The 22,443-nt window shown below is 42.4% G+C and overlaps 1 protein-coding gene and 1 pseudogene across 4 annotated transcripts; one reads left to right on the plus strand and one right to left on the minus strand.

Moving 5' to 3' along the window:
* Positions 1 to 22,443, plus strand: part of LOC141182657 (uncharacterized) — a 1,085,038-nt pseudogene that overhangs the window by 289,197 nt on the left and 773,398 nt on the right.
* On the minus strand, positions 7,047 to 21,472 carry LOC141182652 (uncharacterized). 4 transcript variants are annotated; one of them, XM_073660816.1, is made up of 7 exons: positions 20,018 to 21,472; positions 19,755 to 19,900; positions 19,446 to 19,625; positions 19,248 to 19,371; positions 19,066 to 19,163; positions 18,777 to 18,867; positions 7,047 to 12,300 (listed from the first exon to the last, which is right to left on the minus strand). In XM_073660816.1, exons 2-7 carry the CDS (start codon positions 19,830 to 19,832, stop codon positions 10,943 to 10,945), a joined length of 1,929 nt encoding a protein of 642 aa, XP_073516917.1. In that variant the 5' UTR covers positions 19,833 to 19,900; positions 20,018 to 21,472; the 3' UTR covers positions 7,047 to 10,942. The 4 variants fall into 4 exon arrangements, with proteins under 4 accessions (XP_073516917.1, XP_073516916.1, XP_073516915.1 ...); XM_073660815.1 differs by lacking the exon at positions 20,018 to 21,472 and having other exon boundaries at positions 7,047 to 12,303; positions 19,755 to 19,847; XM_073660814.1 differs by lacking the exons at positions 19,755 to 19,900; positions 20,018 to 21,472 and having other exon boundaries at positions 19,446 to 19,604.

Consider the following 22,443-nt stretch of genomic DNA (forward strand, 5'->3'; position numbering starts at 1 on the left):
CACGATCAGGTTCTCCATCAGACTCTATGCAGACGTCTCCCATTGCCATTGATCTGTTATACATTCAGCTCTTGGATATCATGGATTTGTACACTCCATCTAATCTGATTCGTCATTACAATGCTCCACAGTAATCTGATTCGCCATTACAATGCTCCACAGTAATCTGATTCGCCATTACAATGCTCCACAGTAATCTGATTCGCCATTACAATGCTCCACAGTAATCTGATTCGCCATTACAATGCTCCACAGTAATCTGCTTCGGCATTACAATGCTCCACAGTAATCTGATTCGCCATTACAATGCTCCACAGTAATCTGATTCGCCATTACAATGCTCCACAGTAATCTCACCAGTGTTCTGTACTTGTTCTCGTCTGTTTTACAATGATGCATCTATTTGCCTCCCGTTGATATGACAGATAATGCTCGGTATATCTGCGGCTCTATGATCCTTTGCCAGGATATTATACTTTGCACCAGATCAGATGCGGGTGGATTTCCTTGTAAATCTTCTACTATGTAATCAATTTTGATTTGCATATTTTTTTCCCCTTTATATGTTCATTGTTATAGGTTTATAGTTTCTTCATATTGGTTATTGTGCATATTTTATATTATATTTTTACGCATGTCAGATCGATAAGAACAATATTTCTATTCACAATTTAGACATTGATGCGTTTTATCTGTTTATTGGACATTGTTATTGCGATGCTCTATACTGAATCTATCATCCATCTCATGCATACATGTTCCTGTCCCTCTATAATCAGTATATCCTCCCACCTTCCGTTGCTATAGTTGATGGCATTTGCGATGTTCTGACCCTGTGATCTCACACCTGTACACTTAATCCCGGTGTTGTGTTCCTATATGGGATAATCCCCTGGCAGCTAACACACAAATGTCCTGCAATAAACAGTTTATATACAGAGGGGGATACGGAAATGCATGAATAAGAGTATGAGGTGTAATTCTATCTTATTTTTCACCATCATGGTGTTTGGCATTTCTGGCTTGTTGTGTGACGCTTGCAATGATCATCTTGTCTGTATTTGATCTCGTTGCCTTCAATGTGAACTGTGGCCGGGATTTTCTTCACACCTTTTGCATGTCTAATTGATTTCTCATTTCGTGTCATGTGTCTCCATTGTGCCTGTATATATATATATATGACTTCATTGTCCTTTTCTCATCTGCTATAACTAAGGACACAACCCTAGCGCCAGAAACGCATAAGAATTTTACATTTTTTTTTTTTTTTTTAAATGATCCAATACATTTCTGTCATATTTTACCTGTTGGGGTGCTGATTTTCTCCTTTTCGTTTTCTTCATATGTCTGTGCTCACCAGCCGGACCGGCACCCTTCAGTGGACTATCTTCACCCTGTTAGGATTCAGTGTTGCAACTCCCTAACCCTCCCTCCTGTTTCTTCACAATATTTTAACACGTATCCTAGGCCTCGATGTTCCCCATACAAACTTGCTGTTAGAATTGTTGAGACGGGAGAAAAAGGTCTGAGGAACGCAGACCGGAACGGTCTGAAATATATAAAGAAGATCTGGTAAAATGTCCATTTTGATCACACTAATACGACCAAACCAGAACAAGGGTTTCAAGTTATAATTAATTCAATTTTTAACCATTTGTTCAAGGATGGGGGATATAATTTAAAAGATACAGATCATCCAAGTTCCCCAGAATTTGTATACCCAGGTACTTAATTGTGTCTTTCTGCCACTTAAAGTGGAAGTTAGAAATTAGTTATTGTGTCAGTTCAGGGTTAAAAGTTATGTTATGGCTTCTGTTTTAGAGTAGTTGACTTTAAAATTGCTTACATGGCCGAGTTATTCGAATTCCTTTATTATAGAGGGAAATAAGATCATTGGGTTTGAAGCATAGAGCAACAGGTCGTCTGCATGTAGAGCTAGTTTATAGTGATGTGAGTTTATAGTAACTAATATCTGGATTTGTATTTAATGCTACCGCTAAATGTTCCTTCACCAATGTGTATAGCAGAGGTGATAAGGGACACTCTTGACTCGTCCCCTTTTTAATAGAAAATGTGTCATATAGAAGGCCGTTTACCCTATCACTTTAGGGTCAGTGTAGAAGGATAGAATTTTAGATAACAAGAAAGTCCAACCTAATTTGTGGTAGGGTGCTCTTCAAGAAAGTCCAATGCACTGTGTCAAACGCTTTTTTAGCGTAGACAGAAACAAGGCACATTGGGAGCCCCTGTTTTTTGCATGTGAAATTAACAACGTTTTATTTTTATTATCACGAGCTTCTCTGCCCTTAATGAAGCCAACCTGATCGTTGCTAACAATTGAGGGTAGATAGTCGGAGAGCCGTGATGTAATTACTTTAGAGAATATTTTGACGTCTACATTATTTAATGATATTGGATGAATATTAGGGCAGGTATTTGATTATTTTCCAGGCTTTGATGAAACCATTATATGAGCCTTAAGTGATTGGGGGGCAAAAGGGGGAGTCTTCTGAGATATTATTGAACACTTTGGCTAAAAATGGTAATAACAGAGGTGCAAACATGTTATAAAATCTATTATTGAATCCATCTGGCCCAGGGCTCTTCCCGATAGGGAATTATTTATTGGCCTCTCCTATCTCTTGTTAAGTGAAAGTTTTGTCTAGTATCTCCTGCTCAGGGGTCTGTAAGGAAGGAACGGCAGTGTCCTAATATATTTATCAATTTTTGTTTCAAGAATATTAGGCGGCATGTCGTGGTATTGTTCATGAATATTATATAGCGAGCTACAATGGCAACAAAATGCTTCAGCTATGTCAGTGGGGCTATGAATTTATAGTCTTGGTGCTCCTTTTATTTTGGATACATACAGTACAGACCAAAAGTTTGGACACACCTTCTCATTTAAAGATTTTTCTGTATTTTCATGACTATGAAAATTGTACATTCACACTGAAGGCATCAAAACTATGAATTAACACATGTGGAATTATATACTTAACAAAAAAGTGTGAAACAACTGAAAATAGGTCTTATATTGTAGGTTCTTCTAAGTAGCCACCTTTTGCTTTCATGACTGCTTTGCACACTCTTGGCATTCTCTTGATGAGTTTCAAGAAGTAGTCACCGGAAATGGTCTTCCAACAATCTTGAAGGAGTTCCCAGAGATGCTTAGCACTTGTTGGCCCTTTTGCCTTCACTCTGTGGTCCAGCTCACCCCAAACATCTCGATTGGGTTCAGGTCTGGTGACTGTGGAGGCCAGGTCATCTGGCGTAGCACCCCATCACTCTCCTTCTTGGTCAAATAGCCCTTACACAGCCTGTTGTCCTGTTGAAAAATAAATGATGGTCCAACTAAACGCAAACCGGATGGAATAGCATGCCGCTGCAAGATGCTGTGGTAGCCATGCTGGTTCAGTATGCCTTCAATTTTGAATAAATCCCCAACAGTGTCACCAGCAAAGCACCCCCACACCATCCAACCTCCTCTTCCATGCTTCACGTTGGGAACCAGGCATGTAGAGTCCATCCGTTCACCTTTTCTGGTTCGCACAAAGACACGGTGGTTGGAACCAAAGATCTCAAATTTGGACTCATCAGACCAAAGCACAGATTTCCACTGGTCTAATGTCCATTCCTTGTGTTCTTTAGCCCAAACAAGTCTCTTCTGCTTGTTGCCTGTCCTTAGCAGTGGTTTCCTAGCAGCTATTTTACCATGAAGGCCTGCTGCACAAAGTCTCCTCTTAACAGTTGTTGAAGAGATGTGTCTGCTGCTAGAATTCTGTGTGGCATTGACCTGGTCTCTAATCTCAGCTGCTGTTAACCTGTAATTCCTGAGGCTGGTGACTCGGATAAACTTATCCTCAGACGCAGAGGTGACTCTTGGTCTTCCTTTCCTGTGGCGGTCCTCATGTGAGCCAGTTTCTTTGTAGCGCTTGATGGTTTTTGCAACTGCACTTGGGGACATTTTCAAAGTTTGCCCAATTTTTCAGACTGACTGACCTTCATTTCTTAAAGTAATGATTGCCACTCGTTTTTCTTTACTTAGAATTTGTATTATGGCAAGAAAAAAGCAGCTAACAGTCTATTCAGTAGGACTATCAGCTGTGTATCTGTTAGAACCTTGCTGTTAGGTTTTTTTTCCTTTGCTGGTCACATGACCTTGTTGGCCTATTTAATCCTGCTCCGCCCTTCTGGCTTGGCTGGACTTCATTGTATATCTACTTTCTAGCTAGCCTGTGCTCTGTATCTAACTCTGTTAGTTTGCTTGGTCTACGGACCTCTATGTTCTATCTATTTTGTTTGTTCGTCTTTCTGCTACTATTTCTGTTAGGAGGTGTCCCATATTCCTCCCAGTCCTTAGTACTTGTAGGGATTCCCTCCCCAAATCTATAGGTCTCCGTACAGACTAGATTAGGACTTTAGCAGGTCTGATCGCAGGATCAGGTTCCCTGTTACATCGTAGGGATTCAGCTGAGTCTTATAGTAGGGACAGATCTCCTCTCTTTCCTTAGCTTTGGTAGCAGAACATAACAGTAAGTCCAGCCTGTAAATTCTCTAAGGAAAGATTTTTTTTTGTTCCATCATGGTGTCGGTTCAGGATTTGGCTAAACACCTGCAGGGACTCTCTCTGGAAGTGGCCGAGCTCCGTCAGCACGTGAGTAACTGTCCTGGAGCATATTTCTTGGAGCCTAAGGTATGTTTGCCGGATTTATTTTTTGGTGAACATCGAGAATTTTTTTCATTTAAAAATGCTTGCTTATTGTATTTTCGTTTGAGACCCAAGTCCTCTGGGGATGAATCCCAGCGCGTAGGGTTCATAATGCCGAATTTGCTCTGAACAATCATACATCTTCTTCTGCTGGTTGTTCGCCTTTTTTTTGTTGTTCTGGGAGACATCCGTCGTTTGGGTCGTTCTCCAAGTTGGGATCTGCCGTGCCTGAGGAGGAGAATTTTTCCGGTGATTTGGAAAGAGTTTGGACGGATGTGCGTGGTAATCTTCAGGAGGCCAACAGAAAATCTAAAGACTACTTTGATAGGAAACGACAGGAGATTTTGTTCGCTGTTGGTGACATGGTTTGGTTGTCCTCTAGGAATCTGCGGTTGAGGATTCCTTCTAAGAAATTGGGTCCCAAGTTTGTAGGGCCCTTTAAGGTGCTTCAGGTTGTCAACCAATCTGCTGTTAGGTTGGAGGTTCCTACCTCCTGGAGAATTAATCCGGTCTTTCATGTCTCTCTGTTAAAAAAAGCTGTTGTGTCGGATGGTGACGCCTCTGCCTCTGTTCCTCCGGTGGTGGAGGACGGGGAATATGAAATTTCTCGCATCCTTGACTCTAGACGGTATAGAGGTAGTTTGCAGTATCTTGTGGCCTGGAAAGGTTTCGGACCCGAGGATAACTCTTGGGTGAGGTCAGATGATGTTTCCGCGTCCAGACTTATCAGAGCGTTTCACAGGAGATTTCCTGATAAGCCTGGTCCTAGGGGATCCGGAGGATCCTCTTAGAAGGGGGGGTACTGTTAGAACCTTGCTGTTAGGTTTTTTTTCCTTTGCTGGTCACATGACCTTGTTGGCCTATTTAATCCTGCTCCGCCCTTCTGGCTTGGCTGGACTTCATTGTATATCTACTTTCTAGCTAGCCTGTGCTCTGTATCTAACTCTGTTAGTTTGCTTGGTCTACGGACCTCTATGTTCTATCTATTTTGTTTGTTCGTCTTTCTGCTACTATTTCTGTTAGGAGGTGTCCCATATTCCTCCCAGTCCTTAGTACTTGTAGGGATTCCCTCCCCAAATCTATAGGTCTCCGTACAGACTAGATTAGGACTTTAGCAGGTCTGATCGCAGGATCAGGTTCCCTGTTACATCGTAGGGATTCAGCTGAGTCTTATAGTAGGGACAGATCTCCTCTCTTTCCTTAGCTTTGGTAGCAGAACATAACAGTATCCACCAGACTTCTGCACAACACAACTGATGGTCCCAACCCCATTTATAAGGCAAGAAATACCACTTATTAAACCTGACAGGGCACACCTGTGAAGTGAAAACCATTTCCAGTGACTACCTCTTGAAGCTCATCAAGAGAATGCCAAGAGTGTGCAAAGCAGTCATCAAAGCAAAAGGTGGCTACTTTGAAGAACCTAGAATATGACATATTTTTAGTTGTTTCACACTTTTTTGTAAAGTATATAATTCCACATGTGTTAATTCATAGTTTTGATGCCTTCAGTGTGAATGTACAATTTTCATAGTCATGAAAATATAGAAAAATCTTTAAATTAGAAGGTGTGTCCAAACTTTTCATCTATACTGTATGTCCTTTGCATCTGAGGATGTAACCTTCTTGCCAATGAGAGACCACATTTATTTGCGAATTCGTACAAGTACCTTCACATGTGATCTTGATATTTTGTATATGTGTTAGAACCCTCCTGTTAGTTTTTGCTATCTTGTGTTTTTGTGTTTTGCGGTCACGTGACCAGCTGCCTATATATTCCAGCTCCGCCCTTCTGGCTTTGCTGGACTTCAGTGTTGTTTAGACTGTCTCTCTAGCCAGGTGCTTCGGTGCCTATCTCTGTCAGTTCTTGGTCCTCTGAGACCTTTAGTACTTTTTGTCAGTTTGTCCTTTTTGCTCTGCAACAACTTCTGTTTAGGAGGTGTCCCATTTTTGTCCCAGTCCTTAGTTCATTTAGGGACCCCTCCCTTGTTTCTATAGGTCTCCATTCAGACTAGCCGAGGACGAAGGCGGGTCTGTTCACAAGGAACAGGCAGCCCGCTACATCATAGGGATTCAGCTTAGTCTTACTGTAGGGACAGCTTTCCCCTATCTTTCCTTAGTTTATGTTGCAGATCATAACAATATGTTTGATCTAGTAAAGACCTTCGCTCCTTTCTTTTTTTCAATCAGATCATTTTTATTTAACAAAACAAAGAAAGACCAACATTTTGTTTTTTTTTTAAATAAACTTTATGACAAAAAAAAATAAAAAGAAAGAAAAACCAGTAAACAATACAAGAACCAATTTACAATGATATAAATTCCAATATCGCTCTATAGTACAATGTTTTGGAACAGTAATTTTACATTTGCACATAAATATCTGAAATATTCCTGACTGTTTATTTTTTTCCCTATTGCGACATCAAAAGAAAAAGAATATATCTAAGAAGAGGCAATTGTGTGGACTGAGACAATTATTATTTGCTGACACCTTGGATATAAATTCCTGGTTTACTATAAGGAAATAGACAAACGGTCTAGTATAGTATTTCTGAGCTTTTCTGAAGCAATACCTGGGGTAATTAACCATTGTTCCTATATGTGTATGGATTTCTTGAGAGCGTTCCTTTAATATAAGATCCCCTTTCCAACCATAGAGTGTTATTTATCCTGGATTTTAGTTCTGTTATCGTTGGGGGAGAATTGTCTATCCAATGTAGTGCCAACAAGTTTCTGGCTTGGAATAATACTCCTGAGCTAGCTATTGCCATATGGAGTCTGGGTCTACATCCTCTCCCAGGAGTCCTAGGATACAGATTTTAGGTTCCAACTGAAGTTGTATCCCAAATACAGATAGTACAAGAGCGATCACACCCTTCCAGTAGTCGCCAATATTTACACATTCCCACGTCATATGCATCAGGTGGGCGTCATTTTGATCACATCTAAGACATGCGTCATCCGTTTGTATTTCAATTTTAAATAAAATACTTGGGGATCTATATACCCTATGAATAAGAAGAATTCGGGACAATCTTTGTGACTCTGACAATGAAAGTTTCGGTGTCAAATCCAGTATTTCCCCCATTGCTCCTCAGATAAGGGACCCACATCCTCCTCCCATTTTGTCTTAACTATCAAAGGATATTTATCCAAATATAGGGCCAGTAACTGCCTATAAATATGGGATATTAGACCTTTTGTATCCACAGCTGTAGCAATGGTACAGTTCTGCTCAAAAGTTTACATACCCCAGCAGAATTAACATCCTCACCTGTGACCTGTTTGCTGGTAATCAGTGTGTGTGCACTGACGTTTCTGGATTGTGTGTCATAGGGAAAGCAAAAGAATTTTCAACGGATCTATGGAAAAAGGTAGTTGAACTGTATAGCACAGCAAAGGTAGACGAACAAAGATTTCAGCCACAACGGCCAGGAATATTGTTCGGGATGCAAAGAAAAACCCACAAATAACATCATCTGAAATTCAGGACTCTCTGAAAACTAGCGGTGTGGCTGTTTCAAGATGCACAATCAGGAGGCACTTGAGGAAAAATGGGCTGCATGGTCGAGTCGCCAGAAGAAAGCCATTACTGCGCAAATGCCACAAAGTATCTCACCTACAATACGCCAAACAGCACAGAGACAAGCCTCAAAACTTCTGGAACAAGGTAATTTGGAGTGATGAGACCAAAATTTAACTTTTTGGCCACAACCATAAACGTTACATTTGGAGAGAGGTCAACAAGGCCTATGATGAAAGGAACACCTTTCCTACTGTAAAGCACAGAGGTGGATCGCTGATGTTTTGGGGATGTGTGAACTACAAAGGCACAGGAAACTCGGTAAAAGTTGAAGGAAAGATGAATGCAGCACGTTATCAGCAAATACTGGAGGCAAATTTTCACTCATCAGCCCGGAAGATGCACATGGGATGTACTTGGACGTTTCAACATGACAACCATCCAAAATACAAGGCCAAGTCGACCTGTCATTGGCTACAGCAGAACAAAGTGAAGGTTCTGGAGTGGCCATCTCAGTCTCCTGACCTCAATATCATTGAGTCACTCTGGGGAGATCTCAAGCGCACAATTCATTTTAGACAGCCCAAGAATTTACAGGAACTGCAGGCTTTTTGCCAAGAAGAATGGGCAGCTTTACCATCTGAGGAAATAAAAAACCTCATCCACAACTACCACAAAAGACTTCAAGCTGTCATTGATGTTAAAGGGGGCAATACACGGTATTAAGAACTGGGGTATGTGAACTTTTGATCAGGGTCATTTGGATGTTTTTGGTTGTCATTAAGATTTAAAAAAGAGAAAACACATTAATGGCTTCACCCAACCAATAACCATGAGTGGAGAAAAAGTTTTTTTGTTATCATTCATATTCTCTGAAACAAGGCCAAGAAAGCAAAAATTCTGCCAGGGTATGTAAACTTTTGTGCACAACTGTATCTAATTATATGCTTAAAGAAATAAGTAATCATCTGAAAACTGTCTCTCTCATCAAGGAAGACTAGATTCATTTCAGGAGCTCATATGATTGGCAGGTTCCTTTCCCATCTGGTTGCATCACCATCAAGTTCCTGATCCATTGAACGCCTTCTGTGATGTGCTGGAACTCTCTGTGGCAATGGTGGAGCAGGTGGCCAGTCAGATATATGGAATGTCCAGGGCATCACAAATAGGTCTCATGTTGCTTGGATCTTTGAAAATTTACAGCTAGAATGGGTACCCCCAGGAGTACATCAGGCCATTTTCCCAGAGGGCATCAAGTAGTGGTTTCAATACCCTTCTTTTAGCAAGTGTCATTCAGGATAGATATGTGAGCAATTATATGCGTTTTCCATTGAAATCACCAGGACTCAACTCCTCTGCTTTCCTCACAATGGCCTCTTTTACATTGAAAAAATGTATGCGACAGGTAATGTCCCTTGGACGCTCAGGATCTGGGCCATGATTGCCTATTGTACGGTGTGCCTTTAAAATCTCCAGCTCCTTATCAATAGGATCACCAAGGATATTATTGAATAATGATCGCAGTGTTGGCATAATCACTTGTGCATTGATGCTTTCAGGTATACCCCTTATCCAGATATTATTGTGATTTTCTTGATCATCAACCATATTAAACAGATGGTTTATTTACTGGCTGTGAAGATCCAGTGTTAGTTTCTGAACATTATGATGGCCTCTAACTTGGACGACATTATCCTCTAATCTCTGTACCTCGTCAGTAAGCTGTGACAGGATAGAAGTGAGGGGACGTATTTCAGTATTGTATGTGGTCTCCAGCCTCTGAATATATTGCTCCATATCTTCTTTAGTAGGGATAGATACAATCTGATATACAAATAAGTTATGTTGTTCCCCACATCAGAATAACCTGTGGCTGGGAGGTAAATGTCCCTGTGAAGCAAGCACTGCTCAGTATGGGGGCTTTGGTGAGCGTACAGGGAGATTTGTGGAGCTGTTTTCTTGTGAGGCCTACATTAAGAGAGAAATTGCTGCAGGACTTACAGGCTGGAGCTGTCTGGCATCATGAGGGTTTAGACTGCTTTTTTCCATGCTGAGGTGAGGCAGTAATAGCTCTGGAGCAGGAAGATAAGACCTTCCATAAGAAACGCTGCACACCAGGCATGCTGACAGAGGTGGAGGACCTCAGACTAACCTCTGATCTCTTCTTTCTTTCCCATATCGAAAGTCATGTTGGAGGCTGTAAATTGCTTATAATTCCCCCAGGAACACGGTCTGACGAGAGTGCTTTCAGTGTGTGCATTCTCTTGGTGCTATGTCCCTCCTGTTGATGTTCAATACATCCAAAGGCGAGGACAGTGAAGGCGGCGTTGATTGGGCACAGAGCTTGTGTGATGTAACAACTTTATGTGAGCCCCGGGAAAGCAAGTTGTGACACCAATGGAACAGTGCCAGAACGGGAGGTGCGTATGAGTGTTTTTATTTTAACAAGGCCAAACATGAGGAATGAGAAGGAGTTGTCCTAGTAGTGAGCAACCCCTTTATGAAGATACAATTTTCGGTTAAAACATTTCCAACATTCTGAACATGAAAAAGATTTCTCCCCAGTATGAGTTTTCTGGTGACCAAGAAGAGATTATTTATTCACAAAACATTTCCCACATTTTGAACATGGAAAAGGCTTCTCAGCTATGTGGGTTCTCTTGTGTTTAACCAAATTGGATTTCTGGTCAAACATTTTCCACATTCTAAGCTGGAAAAAGGGGCTTCTTCTCTGTGTGAGTTCCCTGATGTTTGATAAGACTTGATTTCTCTGTAAAACATTTCCCACATTCTGAACAGGAAAAGGGCTTCTTCCCTGTGTGGGTTCTTAGGTGTATAACAACATTTGATTTCTGGTTAAAACATTTCCCACATTCTGAGCAGGAAAAAGGCTTCTTCCCTGTGTGAGTTCTCTGGTGGATAACAAGATGAGCTTTCTGTTTAAAATATTTCCCACATTCTGAACATGAAAAAGGCTTCTCCCCTGTGTGTATTCTCTGGTGCTTAACAAAATCTGATTTCTGATTAAAACATTTCCCACATTCTGAACAGGAAAAAGGCTTCTCCCCTGTGTGAATTCTCTGGTGGTTAATAAGATGTGCTTTCCGGTTAAAACATTTCCCACATTCTAAACATGAAAAAGGCTTCTCCCCTGTGTGAATTCTCAGGTGAGTAACAAGATCTGATTTCTGATTAAAACACTTCCCACAGTCTGAACAGGAAAATGGCTTCTCCCCTGTGTGAGTATTCTGATGTTTCATAAGACTTGATTTCTCTGTAAAACATTTCCCACATTCTGAACATGAAAAAGGCTTCTCCCCTGTGTGAATTCTCTGGTGGTTATTAAGATGCGCTTTCCGGTTAAAACATTTCCCACATTCTGAACATGAAAAAGGCTTCTCCCCTGTGTGAGTTCTCTGGTGAGTAACAAAATCTAATTTCTGATTAAAACATTTCCCACAATCTGAACAGGAAAATGGCTTCTCCCCTGTGTGAGTATTCTGATGTTTCATAAAATTTGATTTCTGGTTAAAACATTTCCCACATTCTGAACAGGAAAAAGGTTTCTCCCCTGTGTGAGTTCTCTGGTGGCAATCAAGATGCGCTTTCCGGTTAAAACATTTCCCACATTCTAAACATGAAAAAGGCTTCTCACCTGTGTGAATTTTCTGGTGAGAAACAAGATCTGATATCTGGTTAAAACATTTCCCACACTTGGAACAAGAAAATCTATTCTCCGCTGTGTGAATTTTTTGATGTTTAAGGAAAGATTTTTCGAGGGGAAAACTTTTTCTAGGTTCTGAAAGTGAAAATGGCTTCTTTGCTTTAGAAGCAGTTTGTTTTTTAATGCTTATTTTGTGACTTTGATTTTCCTTAGTAGTCGGTAATGAATCAGAAGACAGGACCTGTTTCAAAGGATCAGATGATAGATCTTTGTTGTGAAGGGATGATGTTATATCTGGAGTAATGGCATTCACTTCAGTTGTATCCTGTGGGATCTCGAGATCATCCGATTTAAAAATTGAAGTTGTCAGCTGTCCTTCTGATCTCCTGGTATAATCATCTGCTAAGAAAAAACACAATTATTAATTTTAAATAAAATATCTTTAAAATTTATATTTTTGAACATTTCTACAAACACTCCTTAAAATGCATGTTCTTTAAAAAATTACATTATTCACCAAGACAATGACAGTTCATAGTCTAATAAAGGCTCTTGAAAAGCAACATGGCTTCCATAAACCCATCCAGCAATATCCACTCTCCCAAAGTCAAATCTCCCCCTCGCTTCTGAGCCTTGCAGTGTGACCAAACCATACTTAGCATCCATGTATTTGGAATTACTATTGTGAGAAGAACCCACTTAATTTACGGTGTGTGTCTCCTGGAGCACAATCTGGGCACTATGTGTTGGGTAATAAAATGACACATTTGCAATTTTCACTCTCCAACATGCACTTCTTGATAATTTCCAGAAAGTGGCTGTGGAATCAAAATAGTCACTTTTGCTATAGACTGAAAAGCTCTGGAGAGGGACAGAAGCGCATACAAAATAGGGCAATTCTGCCTGGTTAGGGATAGGTTATAATCGATGATAGCACTAACCTAAGGCTGTTGTGTGTAGGCACAACACCTATAAGAACATAAAAAGCCGCTGCAGCTGCCCCGTGGCTGGAGGAAAGGTTCTTCCAGAGGTATAATGGTAAAAATGGAAGCTGACACGTTTAGGCGGGCTGGGCTCCAGAAATGAAAAGCCTTGGGATTCCAATACGGTTTGTATTAATACCAACACATTTTCTGTCATAAAAACCAAGCCTCTTGGTTTTATACAGGTGCATCTCACTAAATTAGAATATCATCAAAAAGTTAATTTATTTAAGTTCTTCAATACAAAAAGTGAAACTCATATTATATAGAGTCATTACAGAGAGAGAGAGATCTATTTCAAGTGTTTATTTCTGTCAATGTTGATGACTATGGCTTACAGCCAATGAAAACACAAAAGTCATTATCTCAGTAAATTAGAATACTTTATAACAACAGCTTGAAAAATGATTTTAAAATCCGAAATGTTGACCTAATGAAATGTATGTTCAGTAAATGCACTCAATACTTTGTTGGGGCTCCTTTTGCATCAATTACTGTATCAATGTGGCGTGGCATGGCGGCAATCAGCCTGTGGCACTGCTGAGGTGTTATGGAAGGCCAGGTGGCTTTGATAACAGCCTTCAGCTCGTCTGCATTGTTGGGTCTGGTGTCTCTCGTCTTCCTCTTGACAATACCCCATTGATTCTTTATGGGGTTAAGGTCAGGCGAGTTTGCTGGCCAATCAAGCACCGTTCTACTGTTGTTTTTAAACCAGGTATTGGTACTTTTGGCAGTGTGGACAGGTGCCAAGTCCTGCTGGAGAATGAAATTTCCATCTCCAAAAAGCTTGTCGGCAGAGGGAAGCATGAAGTGCTCTGAAATTTCCTGGTAGACGGCTGCGCTGACTTTGGTCTTGATAAAACACATTGGACCTACACCAGCAGAAGAGATGGCTCCCCAACCATCACTGACTTCACACTAGACCTCAAGCAGCTTGGATAGTGGCCTGTCCACTCTTCCTCCAGACTCTAGGATCTTGATTTCCAATAGAAATGCAAAATTGAGGACTTCTGGTTCCAGCGCCGGTCATGTAGGGAGGATGACTCCTGAGCTCCCGTCACCTCCACAGACCTTACTAAAATACCGGCTACAAATAGCGGCGATAGGCTCCGTAACCAGGCAAGTCAGGAAGACTGAACGGTGGGGCACGCGTCCCACCTACATGGAAAAATATCTACTGCGCAGCAATGCCAAAAACAAGACAGCCCGCGCTTTCAGGGAGGTGTCATGGTGCTGGTACATGCAGACGCTCGCGCCACTGCAGAGGAAAGCAGGCTGGAGACGCACATGAACACTGGCACTGATGGTAACAGAGACACCCAGGTACTGGGATTGGACTATAAGAGACTGGCCTCGGAGGTGGCCGATAAACTATTACCTGAGATATTACATACCTTGAAAGAATCAGTGACACAGGCACTGCAGGCAATGCAGGAACAGCTACATGAGGCCACTGAGTAAATAAACAGAATAGAAACAAGGATATCTGCAATAGAGGACGATGCGCACACTGATCAAGAGAGTCTGGCTAGACTTACAAGAGAAAATGTTGTATTGAGAGACTGAATAGACAACCTGAAGAACAGATCCAGAAGGAGTAATCTCGGAATAGTGGGACTGCCAGAGACATTCCCCTATGAAGAGCTGAAAAAACTCTGTGAAATAGACATACCCAAAGCACCGGACATCATAACAGGACGCAAATCTGAAAGGGTGCACCGCATTGGTCCACCAGGAAATATGGAGAAAGGGGACAATAAAAGACCAAGACAAGTAATAGTAAAGTATCTTGATTTTTCTGATAAAAATGACATTATACAGAAATATCGCCGCCTCAGACAGCCCCTGTTGGTCCGAGGGGTAAAACTTCCACTATTTGAAGACTTTTCAGCTGAAGTAACCAGACAACGCAGATCCTTTGCTTTAATCTTCTCAGTCTTATTTAGCAAAAATATACGTTTTCAATTAAGATATCCAGCAATTCTTCATATAAGACTGTGGGATGGATACTCCAGACCCTTCACAGATCCGAAAGCAGCGGAAGCGTTCATGGATAACATCTTGAATCTACAACAACAGTACAGCCCCTATGCACGAAGAACAGATCCTAGAGAGTCTCAAGGAACACCTGAAGAAGACATCGGGTGATCACCCCCCTCCTCATCAAATTCACCGAGAAAGCAAAGGCAAGACAGGAGATCAAAAACCCCATGAAAAGAAAGAACTGTTGGGACAGTGAGTAAAAGCACTCTTGGGGAAAGATATGGGAGTCTACTCAGGACGTTGATTATATAAGACTCTGTGATATTCCTCACATATACCCTCCAAGTGTCTCACCACCTTGCCTCATCCAGATCTTGGTCACTCCCCAGTAATATCCGTTAAGGGCTAACTGGTAGGAGGGTACTGAATGTTTTGTATTTTCATGTAATATGTTGGACGAGTCTGGGGGAGGGGGGGGGGGGACAATAATAAGGGTATAATTTGAAAAGAGGGGCTATAGGAACAATTGGAAAGGAAAATGTGGCAAAAAAAAGGGGGTGATAGATAAATAAATAAAATGATACAGGAGGTGCCGTGGTGAGGGAGATTTGACCAGGAAGAAGTGAAGTCAAAGAAGCTTAAAATACTGTATATAAGCTTGGGGTCATTTATTAACATGGTCATCAAGTTTGGTTCATGTTTACAGTTTAAAAAAGCCAAGTTTTGTTTGTAGGGATCTATAATAAAATACAATCCTGGAGCGGTTCATCTACACACGTTATCTCACTTGAACAGTTGCAGCTGAAAGCAGGGAAAGGGGGAGAAAAGGGAAAAAATGGGGGAGAAAAAACAGACAGTTGGGGGAAAAGGTAACCCAAAAAAATGTTGGAAAAAATTATGAGAATAATTTCATGGAATGTTAAAAGGATACGCTCTCCGCAAGAGCATATGATGATTCTTTGTCACCTGAAACGCCTGAAGCCAGATGTAGCTCTACTCCAAGAAACCCATTTTGAAAAAAAAGATTTCCGGAGAATGAAAAAAATGTGGGTGGGTAAAGTTTTCGGGGCATCATCAGTTGATAAGAAAGCAGGGGTGCTCACATTAATGAATAAAAATATAAATGGGCAGATGAGTGAAACTTATGTGGGAGAAGACGGTAGACTTCATATTCCGTCATTACCTGTAGGGGAGAAACGTATAGCTTATACAATGTCTATGCACCAAATACAAATAATAAAATCTTCTTTCATCAACTGGAGAAAAAGGTAATAGCAGACCTGGGCACAAATAGAATAGTGGGAGGTGCTCTAAGTTAGGTGGTCAATGTTGAGGAGGACAGGAAGAACTATCAAAAGGCGACCAAAACCGCCAAAAGACAGGATAGAGTTTTACCCATTTTGTTTGTCTACGGGGTTAGGTGATGCATGGAGACTACTACACCCTCAGAATAGGGAGTCCACTCTCTATTCGCATGCGTGTGGCTCGCTATCCAGAACAGATTATTTTCTCATATCGGCAAACATACTAAGAAGGGTAGAGGATACCCAGATGCAAAACATAGTAATATCTGATCATGCATTGATACTGTTAGATATAGCTGATACACGCCAAAAGGTTCAGATTTGTTATGGAGATACTCCTCCTTATTGAAAGATGATGAAGGCTTCACCCTAAGAGTAAAGGATTAGTGGTCAGATTTTCTAATAGATAACGAAGAGAATAGGGAAAATAATAAATGACTATGGGAAATGGTAAAAGCGGTAACAAGAGGCAGAATAATGTCATATGTCTGTGGCAAAAAAAGAAACACTCAAAAAAAATTCGAGGAGGCCTCTGAGAAACTTAGAGATGCCTACACCAAATTTCAAACCAGTATGAATAAACATAACAGGGAAAAGTGGTTGAAGGAACAAAGATCGTGTGGGTGGAAAAAAGGGAACAATTATACCAGCGGGATCTCGAAATTAACTTATCCAAATATGGAAATAAATCAGAGAAAATGATGGCGAATCTGGTGAGAAATAAGTTAACAGTACAAGGCCCCCAATGTTTGAAGGACTCGAAGGGTAACATCCCAGGGAAATAACAGAAAGACTAGGATCCTTTTACAGAGATCTGTATAGCAACACCTCTACTGAAAAGTTTGGAAATAGCACTTTACTAGAAAGGGTTAAACTACCAAAACTGACAGATGAGTTTAAACAACACCTAAACGCCAAAATCACACTAGAAGAGAAAATAACCACCATCAAAAAACTCCACAACCACAAAGCACCAGGCTCAGATGAATACACAAGTGAATTCTACAAAACGATAATAGAAGACATAGCCCCTCTTTTAACAGATCTATTTAATGACATACTGGAGGGAAAAGGAATGATTAATTCAAGCGTCATGGCCTATATCAAATTATTACATAAACCAGGAAAAGACCCAATGGCCCTGGGCTTATACAGACCGATTTCTCTCAGAAATGTTGACAAAATACTCTCCAAGATAATGGCAGATAGATTGGCCACCATCATGCCAAAGCTAATATCACGCGCACAGTCAGGTTTCATCAAGGGTAGACCGGCCACGAGAAACATTAGAAAAGTACTATTGACACTTAAGATAAATCTTAACCCAAGGACAAGAGAAACACCAGCTTTACCTGCAATAGATGCTGAAAAAGCTTTTGACAATGTAAGATGGGATTGGATGTATATAGTGTTGAGAGGAATGTCTTTTGTAGGCCCCTTCTATGAATATATACGCACCATATACTCATCTCCGAAGGCACGGGTATACAGTACAGACCAAAAGTTTGGACACACCTTCTCTAAATTTAAACATTTTTCTGACTATGAAAATTGCACATTCACACTGAAGGCATCAAAACTATGAATTAACACATGTGGAATTATATACTTAACAAAAAAGTGTGAAACAACTGAAAATATGTCTTATATTCTAGGTTCTTAAAAGTAGCCACCTTTTGCTTTGATGACTGCTTTGCACACTCTTGGCATTCTCTTGATGAGCTTCAAGAGGTAGTCACCGGAAATGGTTTTCACTTCACAGGTGTGCTCTGTCAGGTTTAATAAGTGAAATTTCTTGCCTTATAAATGTGCTTGGGACCATCAGATGTGTTGTGCAGAAGTCTGGTAGATACACAGCTGATAGTCCTACTGAATTGACTGTTAGAATTTGTATTATGGCAAGAAAAAAGCAGCTAAGTAAAGAAAAATGAGTGGCCATCATTACTTTAAAAAACAAAGGTCAGTCAGTCTGAAAAATTTGGAAAACTTTGAAAGTGTCCCCAAGTGCAGTTGCAAAAACCATCAAGCGCTACAAAGAGACTGGCTCACATGAGGACCGCCCCAGGAAAGGACGACCAAGAGTCACCTCTGCTTCTGAGGATAAGTTTATCCAAGTCACCAGCCTTGGAAATCGCAGGTTAACAGCAGCTCAGATTAGAGACCAGGTCAATGCCACACAGAGTTCTAGCAGCCGACACATCTCTTCAACAACTGTTAAGAGGAGACTTTGTGCAGCAGGCCTTCATGGTAAAATAGCTGCTAGGAAACCACTGCTAAGGACAGGCAACAAGCAGAAGAGACTTGTTTGGGCTAAAGAACACAAGGAATGGACATTAGACCAGTGGAAATCTGTGCTTTGGTCTAATGAGTCCAAATTTGAGATCCCAGGGGGAGGTGGATCTTCCTGGTTGCAAGTTCTATAGAAAAGGGTTTTCAATACCCAAAGTCATTTCAACAGTTTTGGGTGGAGGAGAATGTTGTGATCTAGAGGCAAAATGGAGATCACACGATTGTGATAAGGTCGGACTACACTACTGATAAAGCAACCACAGCCGGTGACTGAGAAGAATCAATGACTTCTCTGTATTTAGTGGTCACTACTCACCTGGCCAGCCATATGTAGGAATCTCCTCTTTACACCACTCAACACCCCTCACATATGTCTCTGTAGTATTAATATGGGTCAGATCTTCACCCTGAAACAAATATCGTAAAAGTCACAGACAGATGGAGAAGTCCCATCTATGATCAGCTCTAATCCTGCCATCTCCACCATTCTCATTACACAAGTATAAAACATATAATACTGGTGGATAAAACAAGACTGAGCACAAGACCTTCACAGCCGTCTACACATCATAGGGGAAATCTCATGACACCTTCTCTCCATCTACCTGATGATCCTGAGGAACATTGGGATCTTCTTGTTTACAGTCCTGTCGAAGAAGAGGACGGGGACATCTCTCTGGTGTTGTCCTCTTACTGGATAGAACTGGAGGAAAGAAAATTCATGGACTGAATTCGTTCTTTACATACAGATAATTATAGGCCGTGTGTATTTAGTCCTGTCTATTACCTGGTGATGTGAGGGGCTGGGGAACCTCCATCATGACGTCCTTGTACAGATCTTTGTGTCCTTCTAAATACTCCCACTCCTCCATGGAGAAATAGACAGCGACATCCTGACACCTTATAAGAACCTGACACATACAATGATACCATCATCCCCCCAATCCCTTCATAGCGTTACTGTATAATGTCCCAGCATTCCCACCTCTCCAGTCAGCAGCTCAATCATCTTGTAGGCGAGTTCTAGGATCTTCTGGTCACTGATGTCCTCGTGTATCAGGGGGTGAGGTGGAGGCCCTGTGATTGGGCTCAGGGGTGTTCCCCATCCCTCAGACACAGGGGCCTGACAGCGCTCACTAGAGGTCTTCTTCACTACTGTGTAATTCTGGTTATGGAGAGACACATTAATACATCTCACTCTAGACATTTCCAGAGTCCTCACCTCTCCAGTTCTGTCCATCTGTTATTCCCATAGATAAGAATGATGTAATGTAACGTCATCAGAATCTCTCACCTCTCCAGTAAGCCGGAAGAGGATCTCTAGGGTGAGGTGTAACATCCTCTCCACCATCTTGTCTCTGTCCATATCCATCCTTGATGGATAAAATCAGGAAAATTCTCTTATATAGAAGATCTTCACTGATCTGATATTGTAGAGACCTGAATGAGAAGAAGATGAGCCGATGTAACATCATAAAAATCCTGTGTAATTGTAACATCCCTGGTGGCGTGCTTGCATAGTGCACCACCTCCCACTATGCAAGACCGCAATCTTACCCATCAGTCCAGCCTGCAAACCTTGCTCCAGTTCATGCTGTGTGCTTGTCCCTTGTCTGACTGCTTAGGGCGGCGGCCCGGTTGCTTCCTGATTCTTATAGCTGCTGTGGGCGCGCTCCTAATGCATCCCCAGCCTATTGCTGTGAGTCACTGGATATTTAAACCCCCTCCACCCTGAAGGTGGTGCCTGAGCAACACTAACAATCAGTATGCTCCTTCGCCTCTGAGTTGCCAGGTCCTGTTCTCATCTTGTCTGTTTCCGCCATCCTGGGGGCTGTATTCCCAGGCCTGTTACCTGTGACTTCGTTCCAGTGTCAGTTCCTGTCTGAACTATCTCCTAGCCTGTTGTCTGTTTATTTCTATATCCGTACCTTCCCTTTTTCTGCAGTGTCTGAACCTGCACCTAGCTCCAACTCGTTGTCTCTCTACTTCTGTTTGTGACTTTAGAGTCCACTCGCTACTTCGTTGTAAGTACCTTGTGTGTATCTGGTTCTGCTGGTCTCTTTTCCCTTCCTCCATATCTACCTCCTGTGTTCTAACCGTCTTCCTGTATTTTCCTGTCTGTTCCATGTGAACAGAGCCCAGTCCTCTCTGCCTGCACCTTCAGCCCTGTCCTGCTCTGCTTGTCCACCGCTCCTGCGGTTTCGCTCTGCTCCCCCTTGTCCACCGCTCCGGTGGTTCTTCTCTGCTCTGCTTGTCCACCGCTCCGGCGGTTTCGCTCTGCTCTACCTTGTCCAGCGCACCTGCGGTTTTGCTCTGTCTGCTTGCTCACCGCACCAGCAGTTTCTCTCTGCTCTGCCTTGTCCACCGCTCCGGCGGTTTTGCTCTGCTCTACCTTGTCCACCGCACCTGCGGTTTCGCTCTGTCAGCTTGCTCACCGCACTAGTGGTTTCTTTCAGCTCTGCCTGGTCCACCACTCCGGCGGTTTCGCTCTGCTCTGCTTGCTCACCGAACCAGCGGTTCCTCTCTGCTCTGCTTTGTCCACCGCTCCGGCGGTTTCGCTCTGCTCTGCCTTGTCCTCCGCTCCGGCGGTTTCGCTTTACTCTGCTTGTCTACCGCATCTGCGGCTCTGTTCCTGTATCCCAGTCTGTACTGGACCCTATCCAGCCTGCGCTCCAACCTGCTAGTGCCTCCCTATCTGCACGCCAGCCGTGCCTGCCAGTACCTCCCTGTCGGCATACCAGCCGTGCTTACCAGTACCCACCTGTCTGCATACCAACTGTGCCTGCCAATACCCACCTGTCTGTATGCCAGCCTAACCTGCCTGTTCCTGCATTCCCCAGTTCCTGCATTCCAACAGCGATGTCCGGGGTCTGACCTGGAGTAGCACCTGGTCCTTCTGCTCGGTTCCTCCCTGGTGCACGGAGTCGACTGAGCTGCCATGCGACCTTGGTCGGATCGGGTTGATACTTAGTTACGCCCCTCCAGGCACTCCTCGGTTCATGGTACAGTGGGATCACTAATCAAGCACACCCCAGTCAGTCCGGGCGTGTGCATAACAGTAATAATACAATTACTGGAGATAATAAGGGGAAACATATGAGGAGATTTATTATTTTACAGTATTTAGTTTTCTTCTTTACATCTAGTAATAAAACCTATATACACTGCTCAAAAAAATAAAGGGAACACTCAAATAACACATCCTAGATCTGAATGAATGAAATATTCTCATTGAATACTTTGTTCTGTACAAAGTTGAATGTGCTGACAACAAAATCACACATAAATCATTAATGGAAATCAAATGTATTAACCAATGGAGGCCTGGATTTGGAGTCACCCCCAAAATTAAAGTGGAAAAACACACTACAGGCTGATCCAAGGTTGATGTAATGTCCTTAAAACAAGTCAAAATGAGGCTCAGTATTGTGTGTGGCCTCCACGTGCCTGTATGACCTCCCTACAATGCCTGGGCATGCTCCTGATGAGGTTGCGGATGGTCTCCTGTGGGATCTCCTCCCAGACCTGGACTAAAGCATCCGCCAACTCCTGGACAGTCTGTGCTGCAACGTGACGTTGGTGGATGGAGCGAGACATGATGTCCCAGATGTGCTCAATCGGATTCAGGTCTAGGGAAAGGGCGGGCCAGTCCATAGCTTCAATGCCTTCATCTTGCAGGAACTGCTGACACACTCCAGCCACATGAGATCTGCCATTGTCCTGCATTAGGAGGAACTCAGGGCCAAGCGCACCAGCATATGGTCTCACAAGGGGTGTGAGGATCTCATCTCTGTACCTAATGGCAGTCAGGCTACCTCTGGCGAGCACATGGAGGGCTGTGCGGCCCTCCAAAGAAATGCCACCCCACACCATTACTGACCCACTGCCAAACCGTTCATGCTGAAGGATGTTGCAGGCTGCAGATCGCTCTCCACGGCGTCTCCAGACTCTGTCATGTCTGTCACATGTGCTCAGTGTGAACC

Source organism: Phyllobates terribilis, unplaced genomic scaffold, assembly GCF_046119375.1.
Source record: "Phyllobates terribilis strain yellow unplaced genomic scaffold, ASM4611937v1 Scaffold_35__1_contigs__length_13245226, whole genome shotgun sequence".
Classification (NCBI taxonomy): Eukaryota; Metazoa; Chordata; class Amphibia; order Anura; family Dendrobatidae; genus Phyllobates; species Phyllobates terribilis.